The sequence below is a fragment of the Saccopteryx leptura genome, chromosome 4 (genome assembly GCF_036850995.1).
Source record: "Saccopteryx leptura isolate mSacLep1 chromosome 4, mSacLep1_pri_phased_curated, whole genome shotgun sequence".
In the NCBI taxonomy this organism is placed as follows: domain Eukaryota; kingdom Metazoa; phylum Chordata; class Mammalia; order Chiroptera; family Emballonuridae; genus Saccopteryx; species Saccopteryx leptura.
In genome coordinates this window covers 129,196,673-129,222,755 of record NC_089506.1, presented here as the reverse complement: position 1 = coordinate 129,222,755, position 26,083 = coordinate 129,196,673, and the positions used below count along the sequence as shown (strand labels likewise).

The following is a 26,083-nucleotide window of genomic DNA, read 5'->3' as shown; positions in this document are numbered from 1 at the left end:
GCACGCCCACCAGGGGGCGATGCTCTGCCCCTCGGGGGCGTCGCTCTGTTGCGACCAGAGCCACTCTAGCGCCTGGGGCAGAGGCCAAGGAGCCATCCCCAGTGCCCGGGCCATCTTTGCTCCAATGGAGCCTTGGCTGCAGGAGGGGAAGAGAGAGACAGAGAGGAAGGAGAGGGGGAGGGGTGGAGAAGCAGATGGGCGCTTCTCCTGTGTGCCCTGGCTGGGAATCGAACCCAGGACTTCTGCATGCCAGGCCAACGGTCTACCACTGAGCCAACCAGCCAGGGCCACTAATATGCTTTTCTATTAACCTCATAGTATAGACTCTAAAGCAGCTATGAAGAAAATTTCTCTATATAACTATGTCTAAAATTTCATATTAAGTACCATGGAGACTTTTATTGTTGGAAAAAAATTTTAAATCCTTTGATAGCCAAGGTACATGAAACTAAACAATTTGGCTTAACATCACCAGTGACTTAATATTCTACTATGTAAGCATAGACAGCCTTTACAATGCCCTATATATAACATGATCACAGCATCTTCACATTGCTTAAAGGTTAATGGACAAGTATGCTGAAAACTCTTTTAGACTGCATGCATACAGAAACACAACCTGTCTATGATAAATTAGGTAGAACACTGTTGATATCAGATAAGTATTGATCACATAACTGATGGGTTTTTTTGTTTTAATTTTTATTTATTCATTTTAGAGAAGAGAGAGTGAGAGTGAGAGTGAGAGAGAGAAGGGAGGAGGAGCAAGAAGTATCAACTCCCATATGTGCCTTGACCAGGCAAGCCCAGGGTTTTGAACTGGTGACCTCAGCGTTCCAGGTCAACGCTTTATTAACTGCGCCACCACAGGTCAGGCAACTGATGTGTTTTAAAATAATCATCAGCTAACACTTCTATAATGCATTAAGAAAAAACCCTGATGAGTCGTTTCTAGAGCAATAATACACTAGATATCAAAATTATCTGAAACGAATAATTAACATGCATGTTTTTATTCATATGTATATAAAAACATGGTTTATATTCATTGAAATGTTATAATATTTTTGAAAGTATATTTACATTCTTCTTTTTTAAAAAGTATTTTTCTTTAACCAAAAAGATATTGAAAAATCAACTATATCATTTACAAAGTCAGATAAAAAGTAAACATAACTTGGGGTGGGGGAAGGGGAGGGGTATAAAGAAAACCAAATAGAAGGTGACAAAGGACAATTTGACTTTGGGCGATGGGTATGCACCATAATCAAATGTCAAAATGATCTGGAGATGTTTTCTCTGAATCTATGTACTCTAACTGATAAATGTCACCCTGTTAAAAGTAAATGTCTAAATAAAATTAAAATAAAAAAAGGTAAACATAACTCCATTCCCACCATAAATATAAACCGTATTTTTCGCTCCATAAGATGTACCTTTTCCCCCCCTAAAGTGGAGGGGAAAATGCCCATGCTTCTAATGCAGCAAAAAATATGGTATTTTATTAAATATTTTAACACACCATTTGGTTCAGTTTTTTTTTTTTTCTTATTTTCCTCCTTAAAACCCTAGGTGGATCTTATGGTCAGGTGAGTCTTATGGAGCGAAAAATACAGTAAGCTGCTTCACATATTTTGCAGAGATAACAAACTAGAAAACTGGAAGGCTTCATATTTTTGGATAAAAAAACTGAGACTTAATGATGAGATTTATAAAAATTAGTGATAATTTTATAAGAATAATTCTCCCTTTCAGTCTAGTTCCTTTTTTCTTTTAAAATAAGCTATCATCCCTGACTGGCTGGCTCAGTGGTAGAGGGTTGGCCCAGTGTGTGGAAGTCCTGGGTTCGATTCCCGGTCAAGGCACACAGGAGAAGCAACCAGCAGCTTCTACACCCATCCCCCTCTCCCATCACTCTCTCTTCCCCTCCTGCAGCCATGGCTTGGAATGGTTGGCCAAGTTGGCCTCAGGTGCTGAAGATGGCTCCATGGCCTTGCCTCAGACCTAAAACAGCTCAGCTGCCAAGCAAAAGAGCAGTGGCCCCAGACGGGCAGAGCACTGCCAATAAGTGGCTTCCTGGTGGATCCATGTTGAGGTGCATGTGGGAGCCTGTCTGCCTGCCTCCCTGCCTCTCACTCAAATAAATAAATAAATAAGCTATCAATTACCTTTTAAGAAGTAAACATAATGAAAACATATCATCTTTGTAAGAGTATAGGTTCCAACAGCTACCAATTGAGGGGAGGAAATCACTAACCAATCAGAATAAATACTACAGGGAAAAACACTAAAAAACTAGGAATACTGTGGAACTTCCTCAACCTGATAAACAGCATCTATAAAAAACCCACAGTTAATCTCATATTCAGTGGTAGAAGACTAAAAGCATTCCTCCTAAGATAAGGAGACTTGTTAGTCAGGGATGCCCACTTTTGTCACTTCTATTTAGCACTGGACTGGAGGTTCTACATGGGAAGAGTTAAGAAAATGAAATAAAAGGCATCAAGAATGAAAAGGAGAAAGTTAAAGTATCTCTGCAGATGACATGATTTTGCATATAGAAAATCCTAAGGAAGCTTCTAAAAAACTATTAAAACTAATAAATGAGATTATTTCCACTAATAATAGCATCAAAAAGAGTAATTAGGAATAAATTTAAGAAAAGACATATAAAACTTATATTCTGAAAAACTAAACAAAACTGCTGAAAGAATTAAAGAAGAGTTAAATAAATAAGAACTCAGTCCGTGTTTATGAGCTGACAGACTTAACCTCTTTAGAAGGTGGTTCAAGCTGCTCCACAGACTCACTGCCCAATAGAGGCCCTGCCCACTCCTCTGTAGATGATCACAGGTTGTCCTTGAATGAAAATGGAAATTCTAGGGACTCAGAATAGCCAAAACAATCTTGAAAAGGAAGAAAAAAGTTGGAGGACTCACATTCCCAATTTCAAAAGTTACTGTAAAGCTACAATAATGAAGGCAGTATGGTAATGAGGATAGATGAATGGGACAGAACTGAGAATTCAGAAATAAACCCTCACATTTATGGTCAGCTGATTTTTGAAAAGGATACCAAGACAACTCAATAGTAAAAGAATAGTCTTTTCAACAAATGGGGCTATGACAACTGGATATCCCTCGGCAAACCCAAAAGGTTGGGTCTCTAACTCACATCCATTTTGAAAAATTAACTCAAAATGAACCAGATCTAAACTTAAGAGTTAAAACTACAAATAAGTCTCTTAGAGGAAAACATAAGTGTAAATCTTAATGACTTTGGATTAGGCAACAGTTTCTTAGATATGACACCAGAATCATAAACAATCAAGAAAAAAAACCAGATAGATGGGACTTAAATTAAAATTTTTTGTGTTGTATCCAAGTAGTGGTGGCACAGTGGACTGAGTGTCTGCTCAGGACACTGAGGGCCTCAGTTTCAAACCCCCTAAGGTCGCCAGCTAGAGCATGGACTTGTCAACATGACCAAGGTCGTGGCTTGACCAAGGGGCCACTAGTGTGCCTTGAAGCCCCCATCAAGGCACGTATGAGAAGCAGTCAATGAACAACTGAAGTGACACAACTACAAGTTGATGCTTCTCATCTCTCTGCACCCCCTTCCTGTCCGTGTTTATGAGCTGACAGACTTAACCTCTTTAGAAGGTCGTTCAAGCTGCTCCACAAACTCACTGCCCCATCTGGAAGAAAAAAAGCCTTTTGTCTTATAAGGGACATTGTCAAGAAGGTGAAAAGACAACTCACAGAACTGGAGAAAATATCTAATAATAATCTATCTGATAAGGGGTTAATATCCAGAATATATTAAAAAAAACTACAACTCAACAACAAAGAAACAAACAACCCAATTAAAAATGAGCAAAGGATCTGAGTGGCCATTTCTCCAAAGAAGATTTACAAGCAGCTAATAAGAACTTGAAAAAATGCTCAACAATATGAGCCATCAGAGAAATAAAAACCTGCACCAAAATGAGATACCAGTTCGCACCCACTAGGGTGGCTATAATCAAAGACAGATAATAAGTGCTAATGACAGTGTGGCACCCTTGTAGTACACTGCTGGGAATATAAAATGGTGCAGTGGCTCTGCAAAACAGTTTAGCAGTTCCCCCCAAAGGTTCCATGTAGAATTACCACATGAGCCAGCATTTCCTCTTGTAGGTATATACCTGAAGAAGTGAAAACATATGTCACAGAAAAACTTGTATACAAATATGCATACAGCATTATTCAAAAAAAGATGGAACTCTCAAAAATTGGACACAACTTAAATGTCTATCAACTATGTGGTATATCCATATAATGGACTACTACTATCTGGCTATAAAAGGAAAAGATTTATATACTCTACAACATGGATAAACCTTGAACACATGCTAAGTAAAAGAATCCAGTCATAGAAGTTCACATATGATATGATTCCATTTATAAAAAATGTCCAGGACAGGCAAACCTACACAGACAAAGAGTAGATTCCTGGACTGTGTGAAGCAGAAAAGGGTAGTGACTGCTAATGGGTACACAGTTTAGGAAAGGTGACAAAAATGTTTTAAAATGGACTGTGGAGATGGTTGCACAACTCTGTAAATATGCTAAAAACCACTGAATTATATACTTTATATAGGTGAATTGTTTAGTAGTGAATTACATTTCAATAAAACTGTTATTAAAAATAATAGGATGGATGTTACTCATATACCTTCATTTGGCAAACAGTCGTATGTCCACATTACAGTGGATACATATTCCGGATCTACAGTAACCTCGGTCAGAACAGGAGAGGCTGCTAAGCATGCTATAGCTCATTGTCTGTATGCATTGTTCTATTATTGGATTTCCTAAACTGGCTAAACTGAAAATTCTCCTGCATATGGAGCAAAAGCATTTACTGTATTTTGTCATGCTTACAATCTTTAAAGTTAAGGTATTATTAAAGTGTACTCAGCAAACATTTTAAGGTCAATTTAAAAAAAAAAATTTAAGAGGGGGTAGTCATATCCTGGAACTCCTACGGGTCTACCATATCATGCTTTTTACTTAAAAAAAAGTTATATTTCTTTGGAATGCTGATGAACAGGAGACACCAAATCTTTTTTGCCTGCAAACTACTACCTTCTTTATTAGATCTAGCTAATAACACTGTTTTGTCTTTTTCCAAATAGCTCCAGATATATGGAAAAGATTTATATAGGCGGATGGGGATCCTCAAACCCCTCAGCGAGATCTTCTGAGCATGGCTTTTAAGATACCTAGAGGCAGAAAAAGCCCAATAGAGATCAGGGGAACTACCAGCTTTTAGGATACACCCTTAAAGGCTCCAACGCCCCAAAGGGGTCTCATAGGATGCCATCTGGGTCTTGCTTCAATAGTGGAAAGGAAGGTCATTGAGCTAAAGCCTGCCAGGTTTACATGCCTCTGCTGTGAGGAAACAGGGACACTGGAAGGTAGGCTTCCCCCTCGCTCCTTTAAGGGAGGGTTCAGTCTCTTCCAGCCCTGCTCCAGCCACCTATGACCTAACCTTGCCCAGAATGCTGGGGTTTGCCACTGAAGGCTGAAGGTGCCCAAGGCCGTTGGCCCCATCTACGACACTGTGGACGAGCCTAGGGTATTTATTCCAAGAAGCAGGTAAACTGATCTCATTTGCACAAGGGCCACTTAACTATGTTTTGCCTGAATAGTCAGGTTTTTTATTCTTCCCTCAAAGATCTCTGTTGTGGGTGTTGATAGTCCTATTTTCTGCTGCTTTGCTTAATATATAGTGTTTCCTTTATCCCTCCTACCTCAATGCCCCACTCATATTTCAGGCTGGGACCTACTCCTAATTTAGAGCTCTCTTTCCCCTTTTTGCCAACTTCTATTATAAATCTACCTTTGCCACCCAGCTTAGTGTATCCCAAGGTTCTCTTTACCATGCCACAGTTGCAGAGCTCCAGGGAAAAGTAACCTGGTCTCATCTCTCCAGGCAGAAGAGAACAGAAGCTTCATATCCACGCATGCTGCAAATGGCTTTTCCAGTCTACCTGAACCATTACCAGCTAGAAGCAGCGGTCATTGGGACTTGGACATGAGCTGCAAAGTATAGAATGGTGACAACAATTCCAGTGCCATGCGGACTTTTCCTGGATGTGGACTTTTCCTGGACTCCTGCTCCCTGTGACAGCTCCTAACAGACTGAACTGTGGTTGGGTTGCATTTTTCAGGGATTTGGCATGGTGATGGGGCCAACTTGGACTTGGTGAACATGTTAAGGACACTACTCTTTTATGGATTCTTGCTGTATTGGCCAAGAGTTTGCTTAAAGGCTTTTAATCACTGTAAAAAAATAGAAGACTGGATAAAGAAGATGGGACTCACATACACCATGGTATACTATTCACCTAGAAGAAATGATGACATCGGATCACTTACAGCAGAATGGTGGAATCTTGATAACATTATGCGGAGTGAAATAAGTGAATCAGAAAAAAACAAGAACTGCAGGATTCCATACATTGGTGGGACATAAAAGCGAGACTAAGAGACATGGACAGGAGTGTGGTGGTTACAGGGGGTGGAGGGAGGGAAGGAGGGAGAGGGGGAGGGGAAGGGGGAGGGGTACAAAGAAAACTGGATAGAGGGTGACAGAGGACGATCTCTCTTTGGGTGATGGGTATGCAACAGAACTAAATGACAAGATAACCTGGAAATGTTTTCTTTGAATATATGTACCCTGATTTATTGATGTCACCCCATTAAAATAAAAATTTATTTAAAAAAATAATAGGACTATTAATAGCTAAATAGTTCCTGTTAGAATTAAAAAGGTAAACTAATTACTTTATACCAGTATCTTTGTTAGCCCTACATTGTATGTTATATTTTTAATGTTACTGATCATGTTGAACTTATTTAACCCTTTCTGTTATCTCAGTTACAGTAAAAGCATATATACCTATTAACTCAACAAATTTATTCATAATATACTACATACCAAAATGACTAGGAACTATATGGGATATCAAGAAATTAAGTCAACCAGGCTTAGTTTAGAACAGGGGTCCCCAAACTATGGCCTGCGGGCTGCATGCGGCTCCCTGAGGCCATTTATCTGGCCCCCGCCGCACTTCTGGAAGGGGCACCTCTTTCATTGGTGGTCAGTGAGAGGAGCATAGTTCCCATTGAAATACTGGTCAGTTTGTTGATTTAAATTTATTTGTTCTTTATTTTAAATATTGTATTTGTTCCTGTTTTGTTTTTTTACTTTAAAATAAGATATGTGCAGTGTGCATAGGGATTTGTTCATAGTTTTTTTTATAGTCCGGCCCTCCAGCGGTCTGAGGGACAGTGAACTGGCCCCCTGTGTAAAAAGTTTGGGGACCCCTGGTCTAGAAGCTAAGAATCTAGTTGAAGAATTTAGCAAGTAATGGTAAATGTATGTTGAACAGTGATAAAAACCAAGATGGTAAGTATCTGAAATGTGCCACAGAAAACAAACCCTACCGGGATTAACAGAAGAGCTGTCTCAACCAGCATGGGCCCTGATGACTCTGGAGACCTACCTTTCTGGTCTGTTCTGACCATTAGCAAACAGTGATACTAAATACCTCTTCTGTGGACTTGCTTCCACTTCTGTGAATCAAGTGGCTGAACTATGTAAGAGCAAAAGTTCCTTCTGTCTTCAAAAGTCTAATACTATCAACATGTAGACTTCAATTTAGGTCAGAGTCAAAAAATTAACTATTCTGTCTACATTGGGTATATGGTCAAGCTAACCTATCAAGAGAAAATAGAACCTGACAGATAGCAAAAATACATGAACTATTTTGTCATATCTATACTTTCCATAACTCACAAGGAAGGTAGTCCTTGGAGCTTCTCAATTTTCAAAACATTTCAGTGAATTAACTGTCAGCTTATTTTCATGTAAAATGTGAGGTGAACATGTTATCCTGTGAAGCAAGAGGTGACCCCATGGACATTTTGACAAATATACAATTCTCAATGAAAAAAAATTATTGTCTTGCCCGACCAGGCACAGAGCATCAGACTGGGACACAGAGGACCCAGGTTCAAAACTTTGGCCTTGAGTGCTAGCTAGCTCAACAGCTTGAGCACGGGATCACTGGCTTGAGCGTGGGATCATAGACATGACCCCATGGGTCACTGGCTTGAGCTCAAAGGTCACTGGCTTGAAGCCCAAAGTCATTGGCTTGAACAAGGGGTCACTTGCTCTGCTGTAGCTGAGAAAGCAATCAGTGAACAACTAAGGAGCCACAACAAAGAATCAATGCTTCTCATCTCTCTCCCTTCGTGCTTGTCTGTCCCTCTATATCTCTCTCTCTATCTCTGTCATACACACAAGAAAATTTGGTCTCCTTAAATTTACTTCTTTGAGTTAAATAATAAATATTTTTGCTGACCTTTATAAGAGATGAAAATTTTTAAAGTACATTTTAGCAAGACTGACCAGTGGTGGTGCAGTGGGTAGAGTGTCGAACTGGGACACTGAGGAACCAATTTTGAAACCCTGAGGTCGCCAGCTTGAGTGAGAGCTCATCTGGCTTGAGAGCTTACCAGCTTGAGCATGTGGTCCCTGGCTTTTCGTGGGATCATCGACATGATCCCAGGGTCACTGTCTTGAGCCAAAGGTCACTGGCTGGAAGCCCAGGGTCAATGCCTTGAGCAAGGGGTCACTGGCTCAGCTAGAGCCCCTCTCTACCATCAAGGCATGTATGAAAGGCAATCAATGAACAACTAAAGTGCCACAATTATAAATTGATACTTCTCATCTCTCTCCCTTCCTCGGTCTGTCTGTCTCTCTCACACACACAAAAAATACATTTTTAGTGATAACTGGTTTAAAAACAAAGAATATAAATATTGTCTAATTTCATTATTAAATCACTCTGTGCTGCTTTTTAAAATAAGGAGAAAACATATTCTCAAGAAAATAAAAACTATCTTATTTTAAAAATGTATAGTTTGACCCTGGCTAGTTGGCATTGGCTCAGCATGTGGATGTCCTGGGTTGGATTCCCAGTCCAGGCATAGGAGAAGCAAGCATCTGCTTCTCCCCCCTCCCCCCCCACTCTTTCTTTTTCTCTCTCTCCCCTCCTGTAGCCATGGCTCAATTGATTCAAGCGCATTAGCCTGGGCGCTGAGGATGGCTCCATGGCCTCTTCTCAGACACTAAAATAGCTTAGCTGCAAAGCAATGGAGCAGCAGCCCTAGATGGAGGTTGCTGGGTGGATCCTGGCTGGGGAGCATGCGGGAGTCCGTCTCTCTGCCTCCCTGACTCTCACTTGATAAGAAAAACACATTATTATTTTTCAAGAAAAAACTGATTTAGATAAAATTTAATATAATTTCCCCAAAGAAATTATATCAGATCCTCATGATCTGCCTCTTTTACAAATCCCTAAACTATAAAAGCATTTAAATAAAAACACTAAAAAAGTATTAATTTATTGAAACTTATTCAATGAGAATGTTTTTGCATAGTGTATGACAAGGACATAAAACAGTACAATAGCACTTGACTAGAGAGTATTAAGTAGCTCATCCATTTTAAAATTTAGTTATACAGTATAATTAAAAACCAAAGAGAACAGTGAATAATTCAAGCAACCCTATAATGCCATTGAGTTACATAGAATACAAAGAGTTGTACTAGACTCATAAAGGAGTCTTTTAAAAGTTCAAAAGCAATTTAAAATTGTATTTGTGAATAATATTTTATGTCTGGGATTTGCCTTAAAAAATAACCCAGTGGGGTTAGGGAGCTGGGTAGAGGGGTGGAGGGATTGAACAAGAGAGAGAGACTCACGGACTGACAGGAACAACAGTGTAACTGCCGGGGGAGAGGGGAGGAGAGAGTGGAGAAGGGCACAGAGCAGATGAAAATGGTGATGGGTGGAGATCTGACTTGCCATGGTGAACACACAATATGGTGTACAGATGGTATGTTGTAGAATTGTGCATAATTTTGTTAACCAGTGTCACCCCTATAAATTAAATAAAAAGGAAAAAAAATCCCAAAGTGGAAGAGTCAGTAAAAATAGAAACAAAACAAGAGAGATAAATTTGCATAACTGTTAAGGCTAGGTGATGTGTATGTTCACAGGAGTTTATAATAGTATTGTTTCATATAAATTTTAAAATCTGTATAGGTTTAGAATAACAAAAATTTTTGCTTATATCTTTAAGTAATGCTTTGAAATAATACATAAAGCTAACAGAAAGTAAAGAGCAAACTATAATCACATTACTAAAATTTTCAGAACCAAATGAAAATCAGGGTCTTCGTTTGATATGTTATATAATGAATTCATGAGATTCAAACATCAAATTTGAATTTTAAGAACAGCACAAATTTGTTTGAATGACTAGATCACTGTTCCCTTTATCTTTCCTTAAAAAATAAAACACAAGACATTTTAGTTAATTATACTTCTTATTTATCAGTAAAAATGGTATTGACCAGAACAGAAAAATGTTGGCAAAATATATATTTTTTGCTATTCATTCTTTTTTGTTAAAATAATTACTAAATAGGGAATACAGTCAATAATATTGTAATAACTATACATAGTGTCAGGTGGGTACTAGATTTATGGGGCAACCACTTAATATGGTGTCTAAGTGTCTAATTACTGAAACTAATATAATATTAAATGTCAACTATAATTGAAAAATATTTTTAAGGTACCAAAAAGGACAAATGATCTAAATAGTCCTTAAAACAGATTTTAATTTTCTTGTGCCACACACAAAAAAATAAGCATATCAAGTTTAAACATGTGGGAGTTTCAAATTTTTAACAAAAATTATTTTAATACTCATTCTGTCTCTAATTCATGAAACAGTGATCTTATCTCTACATGGGTCTCCAGGATAGCAACAATTATTAACATCCTAACATATAACAATGTGCTCGTGTTGGGGATTTGACTGAAATGCACTGTTAACTGGTAGTAGTAATAGTACATGCTATGGTCAAAGAGCTGAGCTACAATCCTTAAGTTTCTGCTAATGAACGATGTGACCCAGGACAGTCCACCTAACGTCTGGGACTTAGTCTTCACAAGTGCTAAAGGCATATGCTTTCAAACTTTGACATTTTACACTGTTATGCAGCACACATATAAATATGTACATTACTGACAACAAAGTTTCTACTCTTAATGCAAGTTTTGTTCTAATGCTTCCTATTTAGTTTTTCTGTATTTCATTTTTCAGAATGCCATAAACAAGCTAATTTCAATTTACCATAGTTTGAAAAATCCCAGATAGTACCATCTCTAAGGTCTCTGCTAACTGATATTATAAGATTCTAACATTTACTACAAAATACATCATCATTTATCTCCGGTAGAAATCAAAACAAGGTCAGAGAATGTCTAAAGTCATACAGTTAAATATTTTTACAATAATAAGAAACTATAAGATTATGTAATGCTTTTAACATAATTAAAAGCTTATGTTGACCTGTTAAAGTTTTATTTTGAGAACTCAAATATCTCCATGGTTAACTTACAGATTCCAGTAGTCAAAAAAGCTCTACCTTCAAATCTAAGTAAATAACTCCTCTTAGACTCCCAGGAATGGAGAAAATCAACAGATGACAAATCCCAGTTAGAAACTTCAAATACCAACGATTAGCAAAACAATAAACATTCAGAAACTTTTAGAGCATAAGGTAAACCCAAAATAGCTTTTACAAATGTTAAATACAAAAGTCTATTTCTAAATACTACACTATTTAATACATATGATCTAATTATTAGACAAAGAAATCTTATAATTATGTTCATTGTAATTAAGTCTACTTATTCAATGGATATGTTAAATATATTCTCAAAAATTGCACACTCATCACATTGCTCATTAACCATAATTTCATATTAAAAAAGGTGTATGTTTTACAAATCATACATACAGTCTTCAGATCATAGAAACTAAAAGATTTCATGTGTTCAGTCATTACAGCTATAGAAAACATATGCTTATACTGCAACAGTTAAAGCATGGTCTCAATAATTCCAAGATACATTTACTGTTTATGCAAAATTATTAGCATTTTTTAGAAATAAATTAGAATAGCTTCAATGTCAAACCTAAAAAATAACTTACCTAATTTGTTCTTCTTCCTTAGCCTGACCATGAGGTCCCTCAGTGTTAGTCTCTAATATGTTTAATTCTATGCCCTTAATATTCAACAAATTCAATCAAAATTAAGATTCTCATAAAAATGAGTTTGGAATATCTCACTTCACAATTCTTCTGAATATGCTAAAAAAAAAGATTTAAAAAAAAAACTGGTCCAAAGAGAAACACATATCAAAGAAAAATTGTTTTCTTAATTTCAACTAAAACTACCTCGTCAAAAGTTTCCAAAAAAGAATAAAAATTAACTTTAAGACAATGACTGAGAGGTATTTGTTTACATTCGCAGTACTGCAGTTTTACAGATCTCCTCACATTCTAAAAATACTACAGTATGGTCTATAACTAATGTAAATGATTTGGAACACATTTAGAATAAATTGTATCTGTTTAAAGTATCAAATTCTTTTAAAATTCAGAAGCATATGAAGATTTATCTTCTGTTAGTTGGTGTGCAAAAATAATTCTGGCATTAACATTAACAGATTCATTATAGAAGTTACCACAGTAACTTGCTTTCCTTCTGTGAAATCACTTCTAAGACTATGGTAAAGCTTAACTTCAGAGTAAGAAATTTTTAAATTATAGCCCTCAAGAATATACATGAGCCCTGGCCGGTTGGCTCAGCGGTAGAGTGTTGGCCTGGCATGTAGAAGTCCAGGGTTCGATTCCCGGCCAGGGCACACAGAAGAGGCGCCCATTTGCTTCTCCACCCCTCACCCTCTCCTTCCTCTCTGTCTCTCTCTTCCCCTCCCGCAGCGAGGCTCCATTGGAGCAAAGATGGCCCGGGTGCTGGGGATGGCTCTGTGGCCTCTGCCTCAGGCGCTAGACTGGCTCTGGATGCAACAGAGCAACGCCCCAGAGGGGCAGAGCATCGCCCCCTGGTGGGCATGCTGGGTGGATCCCGGTCGGGCGCATGCGGGAGTCTGGCTGACTGCCTCCCCATTTCCAGCTTCGGAAAAATGAAAAAAAAAAAAAAAAAAAAGAATATACATGAAAATGGAAACCAGGTTAACAGATGGGGTCATTCAGCAATTGTGTTAAAAAAAATAAGAAGAGATTTACAATAATATGTATCTTGTTTCACTGAAAAATGATTTGTACTGTAATTAGCTCAGTAGCCCTTTATTTACATAGATAAAGAAAATGTTCATTCCAGCCCATCTATGCAAATATAAATTATTAAAATCTTTCTGAAGTTAATAGAAACATTTAAAAATGTCAGACCTGGAATTTTCAGTCAGGGCTATAATTTTGAAAGATTTACCCGGAACCCAAATAACTTTCCATAGTCACATATTTTACTTAATCATGACGGTTGAACTGAATTTGTACCTATGTGAAAATGGCAATGCATTCTGAGTCGGTTCAGCCCTGGACTCTGAGTTCTGTGTCACATCAGGTGTTCTTTCATCGTCTGTCCCATTGATACTTTCTGGTGTTAAAGGAGACTGCAGATCCCCACCTGCTGATTCCTTAAAAATAAAAGGGAGGCGGGTAGGGGATAAAAAATGTGTTATATTTCTATTAAAATACACAAGATCATCTTAAAGTTAAAACTGGCTCTGATACATGCTTACTTACGAACCATATTTCAACTGAAAGTTGAATCAAAGACTTAAAAAATAAAATTTCAAAAAAATTAATACTTTTAAGCAAAGCAACTTGTAAAAAAACTATCTGAAGCATAACACAATTTAGAAATATAGTTTCAAAGAACTGAAACACTTTGGGGTTTACATAAGCAACTAACTGGTCAGAATAAAAAAGATATTCAAAGAACTAATTGAGAAGGAAAAGAAAGTGGCACAAAAATGCGAGAAGATGTGATTTTATGTGGCAAGAGGGAGTAGAGAAAAAAAGGGAAGAGGGCAATCTTCAAAAAGTTTTAATATTTTTACCTTCCCTACTTTCCAATTCCTAGAATTAGAGAAACAATCAGAAATATCTCTACAACATACATAATGATGTTAGTGTATTACATCTTTTCTTTCCTGTTATTCAAAATGGAATTATTTTTTATCACATTTTCTTCCTCTCATTTCTAATTTCAATTAAGATCTAATTTCAATTATCAAAGTAAATTTAATTTATCCCTCTGCAAAATAAATGGAATTTAAAATGAAGCTCAAGCTGACACTTATTGTTGCATCCGCCATTATCGGATTATCTAAATTTGTCATTATAATAGAAATCAGAATGAAGGGTCATTTGATAAAACTGTTAACCAGGTGAGGTTCTAGCACCAGATACTTAAAGAGCAGCTTGGTGGACCACTTGTCATGTCTGGGCACTACAACTTCACAATTGCAATATTACGGTATTGTTTGGGGAAAAAAATGAAAATATCAACTGAAAACTGGACAGGGATAGTCATAACTTGTCAACTTAGAAGAATACAAGATTTCCTCAAATAAAAACAAGGAGAATATGTGTAATCCAGGAAAATTAGGAAAAAACATTTGAGAATATAAGGAGATATCTAGGCTATGATAATTTATATGCTTTACATAAAAAATATTGCACATGAAGAAGTTCTGTGAAAAATATTAATGTAGTGAAACTTTCTTTGGGGGACTTCTGATTTTATAGCACTGTATACATTTTGTTCCACATTTAAATATATTTTAACTAATAGTGCCATAATGCTATAAATTACATAAGCTATCACAGATCAAAAGATGGTTCGCTTAATTCCACATTATCACTTAACTATTTTTGAATTATTAATGGAACCTCTATTTCAAACTTGAATTTCACTCATTAATTCTTTCTCCTAAATCTTCATTTCCACTAATAGTCAACACATGGATAAAGTTTATAGTTTAATGTGACAACATAAAATTATTTTACAATGAAGTCAAATCCTACTAAGTGAATGATGGGAACAATATCCAAAGTCCCAAAGTAACTCCTTTTAAGTCCATTATGGACCATATCAATCAGCAGAAAAAGTTGAAACAGCTGGTAAGAAACTGTTATCATCTTTAGTTTCAAGAAATCATAACTATTTTTCTCTAAGAAAGGCCAAGCCAAACTAAAATAATCAAAGTCAGCTAAATAGTAAGTTGGCCAAGACCTGATTCAATGGGCATGATAACAGAAACAAATGACACTGTACCTTGTGAACTTGAAAGGACATAACCAGCATAAGTAATTAAGGATTCACTAGAAACAAATGGTAAGAGTGGGAGAGACATGCAGATCAGGACAAAAGAGAGGGAGGAGGAGCTGTAGTTTGGTTTCTGGTTCTTACTACCTTCAGGAGGGAATTATGAGGGTTTTAAGGCATGGGTCCTGGAGAGGCTAGAAATGTGGATGCTACTGAAGTAGACAGACTGTTCTCAGAGGCAAGTTAAGGAGAGAAGGAAGGAGAGGAAAAAGAGATAAAGGTTGCAACAATTCTAATATCTCAACATAGCAAGCTTTTCTCCAGAAAACTTGAATATAACTATATTTAACAAAAGGCATATTTAATCATCTTAGAGCATTAAAATGAAAAGAAAAGCCCAAAGCATGGGTTTTAAAAGTATAGTTTCTAAAAAAATAAAATAAAATTTGTTCATGAGAACAAGAAAAAATTTCAACAGTACATAGGAGCATAAAAGGAAAATGAAATGCCCTTGTCTTCCAAGTACCCCACAGGTAGACAAAAGTATTATGTAAAACTTTCCACAAATTTCATATGTGCTAAAAATAGCACCATGAAACTTGTTTTATTTAACATATTCCAAACATCGTTTTTTTATAATATAAATTTTGTGTAATTTCCTCAAAATCAACTTTTGTTATTTCTTAAAAAAAAAAAAAAAAACATAAAAAAAAGGAAAGAAAAAAACAGGCCCTAACCAGTTAGCTGAGTCAGTTAGAACACTGTCCCCGAAATACCAAGGTGTGGGTTCGATTTCCATCAGGGCCCAGACAGGAAGTGATCAATGAACACACAACCAAGTGAAACAACAAAGGAATGCTTCTCTCTCGCGTGCGCTCTCTCTCTCTAAAACCAATCAATTAAAACAACAAAAAAACAAACCTGTATCTTATATAAAACCAACATTTTGTATCTTTAAATCAAATATTAAAATTTAAAACTTGGAGATAGTTATTAGATCACCAACTTTTGAAAAAGAATAATTTCTCTTTAGAAACAGATTCCTAAGTTAATATGCTTAGCCATTTCTATAGTATGTTTAAGAAAAAAGTTATCAAATATCTTCTTTGATATGTGTATATGTATATACCAAAGATGGTAAGAAAAAAATAGAAAATATACTAAAGCCTGACTAGGTGGTAGTGCAGTGGATAGAGCTTTGGATTGGGATGCAGAGGACCCAGGTTTGAAACCCTGTGGTTGCTGGCTTGAGTGTGGGCTCACCAGCTTGAGCGCAGGGCCGCTGGCTTGAGCATGGGATCACAGACATGACCCCAGTGGTCGCTGGCTTGAAGTCCAAGGTCACTCGCTTAAGCAAGGGGTCACTTGCTCTGCTGTAGCCCCCCACCCCACCCCATCAAAGCACATATGAGAAAGCAATCAATGAACAACTAAGGAGACTAAGGAGCCGCAAGGAAGAATTGATGCTGCTTCTCGTCTCTCTCCCTTCCTGCCTGTCTGTTCCTACCTGTCCCTCTGTCTGTCGCCATATATATATCTAAAATATATATATATCTAAAAACTGAAATTCAATGACTGCCTATCATCTTTACAATCTTATTTTAAGAAATAAAACCATTCACATCTCACTTGATTTTTGGGAAACTCCCCATTATTCTATACCAAAACAAATATTATGAGAAAGAAAAATTACAGTCAAGTGAAAGAAAAAACTATTTTGTATATTAAAATCTGAGAGAGTATCAAGAAAGCCCAAAGTAACAGATGTGACCATATAAAAATATGAGCAAAGATGTCAGATTCAGGAAGTGCTGCATCTTAAGAATTCTCTCTTCCTACCCGTTTATGAAGTAGCAAAAAAGCACCCCCACAAAAAAACCCAAGAAATATTCTGAATCATATGAAAAACAAACGAGCTCGACCCTTCCTCCAGGCCAGGTACGTGTGCTGTAGTGGGGGGGGGTGAGGCAGGGGGGCGGGAGGGGTGTGTCAGCATTGCCCTTCTCCCCTAGACCAAATACCACGACACCTTCCATTTAATTTTAATAAAGCCTAAAATTAAAATTCCTGTTAGCTTCATCCTTACTGGCCTAGGTAAAAGGGCCCTTATATCATTTAGCAGTTTTTCTTGCAAGATTCATTCTTTTTCATAATCTTTTATATTTATGCAAATGAGAACACCACTCTTTTCTAGGCAGAGGCTCTAATAGAAAAAACTGAGGGAGAACCTAATGGTTTTGGGTTCTCATGGCTATGGAAATGGAAAGAAATGCTAAGAAAGAGACACAGAAGAACAAAAAGATACAGAAAGGAAGATGAGGCTGAGATCAAATGTCTACTGCCGTCAGTCGTTCCCTACACCAGGTCACCTTCCATAGCCACCAGCTCTGAAATCCCATTTCTGACAACCGTAGATGTTCTTGTAATCTGACTCTTTGGATTAATTCATATTCTTCATACCCTATATAAAGTGACTGATACTCAGGGTTAGTAAATTAATCTCTCCTCTGCATATTTTTGTAACTACTAAGGAAATTAACTCTTACCAAGAGTCAACTGTATTTGACCCAAACATGTCTATGTCATTTGTTTTTATATAATTAGATAGCTGACTTGACTATTAAGTAAACTAATGAAAACTGACTGCAAAAAACTGTAATAGTTATTTTAATAAAAACCCAACTAAATGGTTTAAAGTAACTAAAAGGTAAAGAAAATGGCTGAAAAGTAAAACAGACAACCAGATTAAGTATATATAATATACTACTGCATAATATATATATTGCCATATAATATCCTTAAAATCTATTAATATCATAGTCAGATTTCCTTGTAAGTGCCAAAAATTAGCTCTACTTTGAGAAAAAATACCCAGAAAATTGCAGACAATTAATTATCAGTATAATTTTTGTAAGAAAGACAATTTGAAATTCCAATCAACAGATTCATATTCAAAAGAAGGCTCAACTTTAAATCAAAATATGGGTGAATAAATAAACATAATAGTGTTAAATTTTAATTGATAAATTTAAAAGAATCTTTAAAAATTTCTCCACATTAACCAAGTTTTTAGATCAACACATCAACTACTGGTTTTGGTTCCAAACAATAAGCAGGTTTGTGCTGTACATCCTCCTGTCCCCCCAACCTAACCCATTCCCTTTCCACCTGTTCTTCAACCTTAGCAGGACTTACAATCTCCTGCCCTCTGTTAATATGCTCCTCTGTCAGGCTCTACCTGGCTTTATTTTTTGCCATACACCAGAAAGGCAACCACCTTAATTATACTCTCACTAGCATCATCCCAATTTTCAAGCTTCCTTTACCTTCTACAACACCTATCTTGTCAAATTCTAACTTCATACAAAATGAACCATCATTCCCTATTCTTATGTGCCCATGCTACCAAGAGCTAAGAAAGAAAAATACTGTTAAATATGCTGATTAGTGCCATGAAGATAATTTTGAGCTCTGACTTTAATTATGATCTTGGAGTGTTAAGTAATCTTTAATTTACCTACTCCCACTTGACTCTTTTTTCTTTACCTAACAGTTGTTCCAAACCTCTCAAGCCTTCTCTCTTTTCAGTTGTCCTTCCTCTCAGTGAATGATCTAATTTGTCTTTCACAAAGAAAATAGAAATAAACTGGCATAGACTTCCTCAGTCTCCTTCTATCTATATCTGAATCCATTTTTATCCTTCCCTCCTGTATCACATTAAAGTAGCTAATTTGTTTCTATCCTCCCCCCTCACAACAGCACCTTCTGCACAATGCCCCATCAACAACCCCTTCCTTTTATTCTTCTTTCTCCTTCCTGACTCCTTCCTTACATTTAAAAACAAATTCAAGTCACTCCCACACATACACTCTAGAAAAATTTCTCAGGTCCACATCCTCCTGAGATTACCGTGCTAACATTTCTCCCCATACAGGAGAGTATTTGTTAATTTATATTCTCACTACGAAACATTCTGATATCAAGAATAGCTAAGGTGACCTCCTTTCATTCAAGAAACTATTTCATATCGCCCTTTCTTCACCACGTCCACCTATAATTACAGCGAGTTTCAGCTCATTCAGTTGAAAGTCCTCATAAGTCCTTTCCTATTGGACATCTGCTTCTAACACTGACAAATTACTGCCTCCAACCTAAAATGTTCTTCTCTTGATTTCTGTGCTAGCATTCTCTGTCTTTTCCTATACCTCTCTCAAATTTCTTAAGTGACAATCTTAAGATGATAAGTTTTTACCCCTGTCTCTTTTTCCATTCTATTTTCTTTCTGGATGATGTCATTCTCACCTATGGCTTGAACTCCTATGTATTTATTGATAACCCTTGAGACTTAGCTCCAATTCCAAATTTCTAACTAGCCATAGGACATATCTACCTGGATGTCCATTAGCATACAATTCAATATCTGAAGTAAAAATCATCTTCTGAAGTTCATGCTACAAACTAAGAACAGAGGTTTTATTTATTTATTTATTTATTTATTTTTATTTTTTTGTATTTTTCTGAAGTTGGAAACGGGGAGGCAGTCAGACAGACTCCTGCATGCACCCGACTGGGATTCACCCGGCACGCCCACCAGGGGGCGATGCTCTGCCCATCCCAGGCGTTGCTCTGTTGCGACCAGAGCCATTCTAGCGCCTGAGGCAGAGGCTATGGAGCCATCCCCAGCACCCGGGCCATCTTTGCTCCAATGGAGCCTTGGCTGCAGGAGGGGAAGAGAGAGACAAAGAGGAAGGAGAGGGGGAGGGGTGGAGAAGCAGATGGGCGCTTCTCCTGTGTGCCCTGGCTGGGAATTGAACCCGGGACTTCCGCACGCCAGACCAACACTCTACCACTGAGCCAACCGGCCAGGGCCAGATGTTTTAAAAACATCTAACTCCTCTTTTACCACCCTCCTTCACCCTCACCACTCCCTCAATTCCCATATTTCTTCCCAGTTCAGTCAGTTTCCCCATTGCTATGTCTAATCCTTCCTCTCTGTTATCACTGCCAATACTTAATAGGTATTGGCAGAGAAATGGATGAATAGTCCATTAAAGTAATTAATAGGATCAGAGTCACTTAAGTCCAATGTCCTTACTTTGGACAGCAAACAGTAATATGCAGAGAACTCTAAGGAAGTTTCTCTGAGGTCAGAGAAGTTGTTCTTTTGGTATCTGATTCAGTTAAACCACATTTGTTATATGATACCAAGAAAGTATCGGCCCTGGCCGGTTGGCTCAGTGGTAGAGTGTCGGCCTGGCATGCGGGAGTCTGGGTTCGGTTCCCGGCCAGGGCACACAGGAGAAGCGCCCATCTGCTTCTCCACCCCTCCCCCTCTCCTTCCTCTCTATCTCTCTCTTCCCCTCCCGCAGCCAAGGCTCCATTGGAGCAAAGTTGGCCCGGGCACTGAGGATGGCTCTGTGGCCTCTGCCTCAGGCGCTAGAATGGCTCTGATTGCGGCAGAGTGACGCCCCCAGATGGGCAGAGCATCGCCCCCTGGTGGGCGTGCCGGGTGGATCCCGGTCCGGCGCATGTGGGAGTCTGACTGCCTCCCCGTTTCCAACTTCAGAGATAAAAAAAAAAAGTATCATATTAATTTATAGACACTCCCTAATTCTAATGATATGTTTGTGGGCTAGATATATAAATAATATAGTTTAGGGTAGTAACACTTGACTAATACAGATCACTTTTCAAAAATATCCATTTATATCAAGCGATACCCTTGTTAAAAAAAATCTAAACATGTGAGATTTATTGCACTTGAAGTGTCCTAGAGATCATATAGTTCAATCCTCTGACTAAGGATTCAAGAACTACTATCTAGACAAGTCCATTGAATTTCACAGGATCAAAGAGCTAGTCACAGAAATCCTAACAATCAGTCACAATAAACTAGTGCCTCGTGTGGATAAATAACAATTAATCATATTAAAATGAACATTTAAAAAATGATAGTACTTATAATGAAGCTAAAGGAACTTTGTTCTTTGTTACAAACACACACATATATATCTCGCTTTTTCAATAAAGTAAATTCAGGAAAAACTAGATTATTTAAATATAAATCAAGAGAGTTACTGTAGTATATTCAATGCTATACAACCTGACGATTCAAATGGGAAAAAAAAAACCCCACAACTTCTGTTTGGCTGCAGACAACAAATGGGAATAAATAGATACTTGACTCAATTTAAAAGGCTTTGGCCTTGGTCAGTTTGTTCAGCAGTAGAGCATCAACCCAGCACGTGGAAGTCCTGGATTTGATCCCTGGTCAGGGCACACAGGAGAAGCCACCACCGCTTCTCCACCCCTTCAACCCTCTATCTCTCTCTCTTCCCCTCCTGCAGCCATAGCTCGAATGGTTCAAGCAAAGTTGGCCCCGGAAGCTGAGGATGGCTATAAGGCCTCACCTTAGGCACTACAATAGCTTGGTTGGCAAGCAATGAAGCAGCGGCGCAGACAGGCAGAGCACTGCCTGGTAAGGGGGCTTGCCAGGTGGATCCCAGTCAGGGCACAGACATGCATCTGTCTCTGTCTCCCTGCTTCTCACATTAAAAAAAAAAAGTCTTAGACAACTGACAGCTAAAAGTTTTTCTAAACTTCGGTGAAAAAATAATTGGATAGTTGATCTTATAGCCCCTTTTTATCTTCAATGAATATTCTGAGAGAAGTACTTAATAAGTTAATTGAAATACAGTATTTTTACTGTGAACCTTCTGAAAAATTTCAGGAGTAAAGACTCTCATAATTCTTGACTTATATAAAATTGACTGTTTAAAAGATTTCCATGGAAACATGAGAACATAAGATCTTTCATGAAGAAAAAGTTTTAAGTTAATGTCTATTATTTAAAGAAGGACATGAAAGAAACTAACAATTAATATGTCATTCAACTATTCCTAAAGAGGCAACCTTGATCAAGATCACACTAGGATTATCTGACATGATCACGCATTTTTTTTTTTTTTTTTTTAGAGAGATAGGAAGGGAGAGAGGAGAGGAGATGGGAGAGAGCAATGACCCCTCCTTGCTCAAGCCAGCAACCTTTGGACTCAAACCAATGACTTTGGGGTTATGCTGATGATAACGCACTCAAGCTGAAAAGCCCTCGCTCAAGCTGGTGACCTTGTACTCATGCTGGCAAGCCCACAATCAAGCCAATGAGCCCATGCTCTAGCTGGCAACTCGGGGATTTTGAACTGGGCACTCAGTGTCCTGGGTTCACCTCTACCCACTGCACCACCATTGGTAGGCTATCACACATTTATATCAAGTATACAACCTTAGCAAGAGTCTAAGAATGGGGAAGTGAATAATTTTGCTCTAAATGCCAGAGTCCTTTCATCACAGACCTTCAGAGAGGTGGAATGGTTTGTCTATAGCACTGCTTCCTAAAGCGTGGTCTGCAGATTAATAGTATCAGCATCTCCTGGAAACTTGTTAGTAATGCAAATTCTTTGGCCCCATCTCAGCCATACCAAAATAGAAATGCTGGGGGTGGAAATCAGCAATTTGTGTTTTAACAAGTCTTCCAGGGCATTCTGATGCAGGCTTTATTCAATTACAAAATCTTTGTTTTTCTAAATAACTGTTATGTGCCAGATCCTAGGTCAAGACTTTACATCAGGGGTCCCCAAACTTTTTTACACAGGGAGCCAGTTCACTGTCCCTCAGACCATTGGAGGGCCGGACTATAAAAAAAACTATGAACAAGCCTGACCTGTGGTGGCGCAGTGGATAAAGTGTCAACCTGGAAACGCTGAGGTTGCTGGTTCAAAACCTTGGGCTTGCCTGGTCAAGGCACATATGGGAGTTGATGCTTTCTGCTCCTCCCCCCATTCTCTCTCTCTCTCTCTCTCTCCCTTCTCTATAATGAATAAATAAAATCTTTAAAAAAAAAACACAAAAAACTATGAACAAATCCCTATGCACACTGCACATATCTTATTTTAAAGTAAAAAACAAAACGGGAACAAATACAATATTTAAAATAAAGAACAAGTAAATTTAAATCAACAAACTGACCAGTATTTCAATGGGAACTATGCTCCTCTCACTGACCACCAATGAAAGAGGTGCCCCTTCTGGAAGTGCGGCGGGGCCGGATAAATGGCCTCAGTGGGCCGCATGCGGCCCACTGGGCTGGGCTGTAGTTTGGGGACCCCTGCTTTACATCATTATCTTCACCATTACAACCACTTTACCAACAACAGCCATTAACATTTATTAAGCATTTACAATATGTTAAGCACTGTGTAATCCTCATTTAATTCTCACACTAACACTATAAAAAAGATATTCTTATTCCCCTTTTATAGCTTTTGAAAAAGAATGACTTGCTTAAGTCAGAAAATTAGTAAGGGTTAGATCCCAGATTCAAAGCCAGACTCTACCACCACTATCAGATAATACCATCACAATTACAATGCCATTATCATCCTTTTCCTCCCAACAGTTCTACAAGACAAGTAATGTAATACTCATGTTACAGATGCATAAGCAATTTTTGCAAGATCACATCATGACAGAAAAAGGATTTATGTCTAACTAAGCTTGTCATACTTGAAAACCCATACTCTTAACCAGTTTGTTATCCCTCCTCAAATAAAAACAAAAACTATATTCAACTGAGTATTTATACTATTACCAATGATCTCATTTAACCTCCCTAACCTTCTGCTGAATTTCTGGGTAATATTCTCCAGGCAGAACAATAATTTAGCAGATTGGGTTAAACCAGTGAGAACCAAACTCTGCTCTTTGGCTGAATGGGACTGGAGTGCCCAGGGCTCAAACATTTCAAACTAAAACAAATATTAACATCTGTATCAAGGACTGTCACAAAAAGGGGAGAAAAGAGAAATGAAAATAAATACTTTTTTTTTTTCACTATTTCTTTGTCTTCTGTACATTAACAATCAGATTTCAAATGTTTTGAAAAGATTAAAGTCATTATATTTTGGCTCTCAAATACTGATGAACTTAAGATATTTCTTTATAATTCATATTGTTATCCAAATAAAAACATCCCAGATATATCCCTTAGATAAAAGTAAAGACTTAAAGACATTCCTTCCACTGAAGCAGTGCAGGTATTTTAAAAACTTATAATACTTCATGGCCAATTAAACAAAAACAAGTTATGATTAGAGAAACAGAAACTAAGTGCAATGGGAAAGTGCAACCCATTACAATGTTTTTGGAGTCCTTTGAGCATTCTCTTACTGAATGTGCTGTAGCATCCTCTTATAATATAGCACATTCACCCAAGGAACTCAAGTTCCCAACATGTATTGATACTAAATTTTAAATAGGCTCTTATACCACCAGAGCACTTAGGTAATACAGATTCAAGGGAAATTTCAAAATCATAGTTCATGTTATTCCAGGTCACTGTTAAATACTGAGATGGTATAATGAGACTTCAATCCCCGTCCCCCTTTTAATCTGTGAGGAAGTATGTATGTGAAGCATACTTAACAGAGCTCTCCTTTCCTTTAGAAAAAATGAACCCGTAATTCTTTATACCAGTAGAGTTTGCCAAATAGTTTGGTGCCAGGGTGCGGAGGAAGGTGAAGAGCAAACAGTTTTCTAAACTGTTCCAATCATTTGGTTAGTCACTAAAATCCAAGGCAATTCCTATTTACTTCCTCAAGAAAGGTTTTTTTGTTTGTTTGTTTGTTTTTTATATTTTTCTGAAACTGGAAACGGGGAGGCAGTCTGACAGACTCCTGCATGCGCCCGACCAATCCACCTGGCACGCCCACCAGGGGGCGATGCTCTGCCCATCTGGGGCGTTGCTCTGTTGTGACCAGAGCCACTCTAGCGCCTGAGGCAGAAGCCAAGGAGCCATCCCCAGCACCCGGGCCATCTTTTGCTTCAATGGAGCCTCGGCTGCAGGAGGGGAAGAGAGAGACAGAGAGGAAGGAGAGGGGGAGGGGTGGAGAAGCAGATGGGCGCCTCTCCTGTGTGCCCTGGCCGGGAATCGAACCTGGGACTTCCTCACGCCAGGCCAACGCTCTACCACTGAGCCAACCGTCCAGGGCCCCTCAAGAAAGTTTTATGTAAGTCTGCTACTAATCTACAGAAACATTTGTAACATCTAATTTTCATAAAATTCTACAATAAACTTCAAAAACAATTACTATAGGCCCACGCACGGTTGCTTAGTGGATAAAGCACCAATCCAGTACAACAGAGGTCACAGGTTTGAACCCTGGCCAGGGCACATACTGGAAGCAATAAATAAACAATTAAATGGAAAACTAAGTAAAATAATAAATTGATGCTTCTCTCTCTCTCTTTCACTTGTCCTTCACTCTCCCCTTCAAATCAATGGAACAAAAAATGTTTTGAAGGCAACTACTATACAGAAAAACAAAGCACAAAGTTGAATTCTATTCTTAAGACAACTGAAATAAAAATTAATTTTAGGAAAGCCTGTTATTAAAAAGTTGAAACAGGCCCTGGCCGGCTGGCTCAGCGGTAGAGCATCGGCCTGGCGTGCGGGGGACCCGGGTTCGATTCCCGGCCAGGGCACACAGGAGAAGCGCCCATTTGCTTCTCCACCCCCCCCCTCCCCTTCCCTCTCTGTTTCTCTCTTCCCCTCCAGCAGCCAAGGCTCCATTGGAGCAAAGATGGCCCGGGCGCTGGGGATGGCTCCTTGGCCTCTGCCCCAGGCGCTAGAGTGGCTCTGGTCGCAACAGAGCGATGCCCCGGAGGGGCAGAGCATCGCCCCCTGGTGGGCAGAGCATCGCCCCTGGTGGGCGTGCCAGGTGGATCCCGGTTGGCCGCATGCGGGAGTCTGTCT

At 38.3% G+C, this 26,083-nt stretch overlaps 1 protein-coding gene across 1 annotated transcript in view; it reads right to left on the bottom strand.

Annotated features, from left to right (window-relative positions):
* HOMER1 (homer scaffold protein 1) overlaps positions 1-26,083 on the bottom strand; it is a 158,236-nt gene that overhangs the window by 61,104 nt on the left and 71,049 nt on the right. Inside the window, exon 5 of the mRNA XM_066381690.1 lies at positions 13,497-13,636. Coding sequence (XP_066237787.1) covers positions 13,497-13,636 — 140 coding nt within the window. The remainder of the gene's footprint in view (positions 1-13,496; positions 13,637-26,083) is intronic.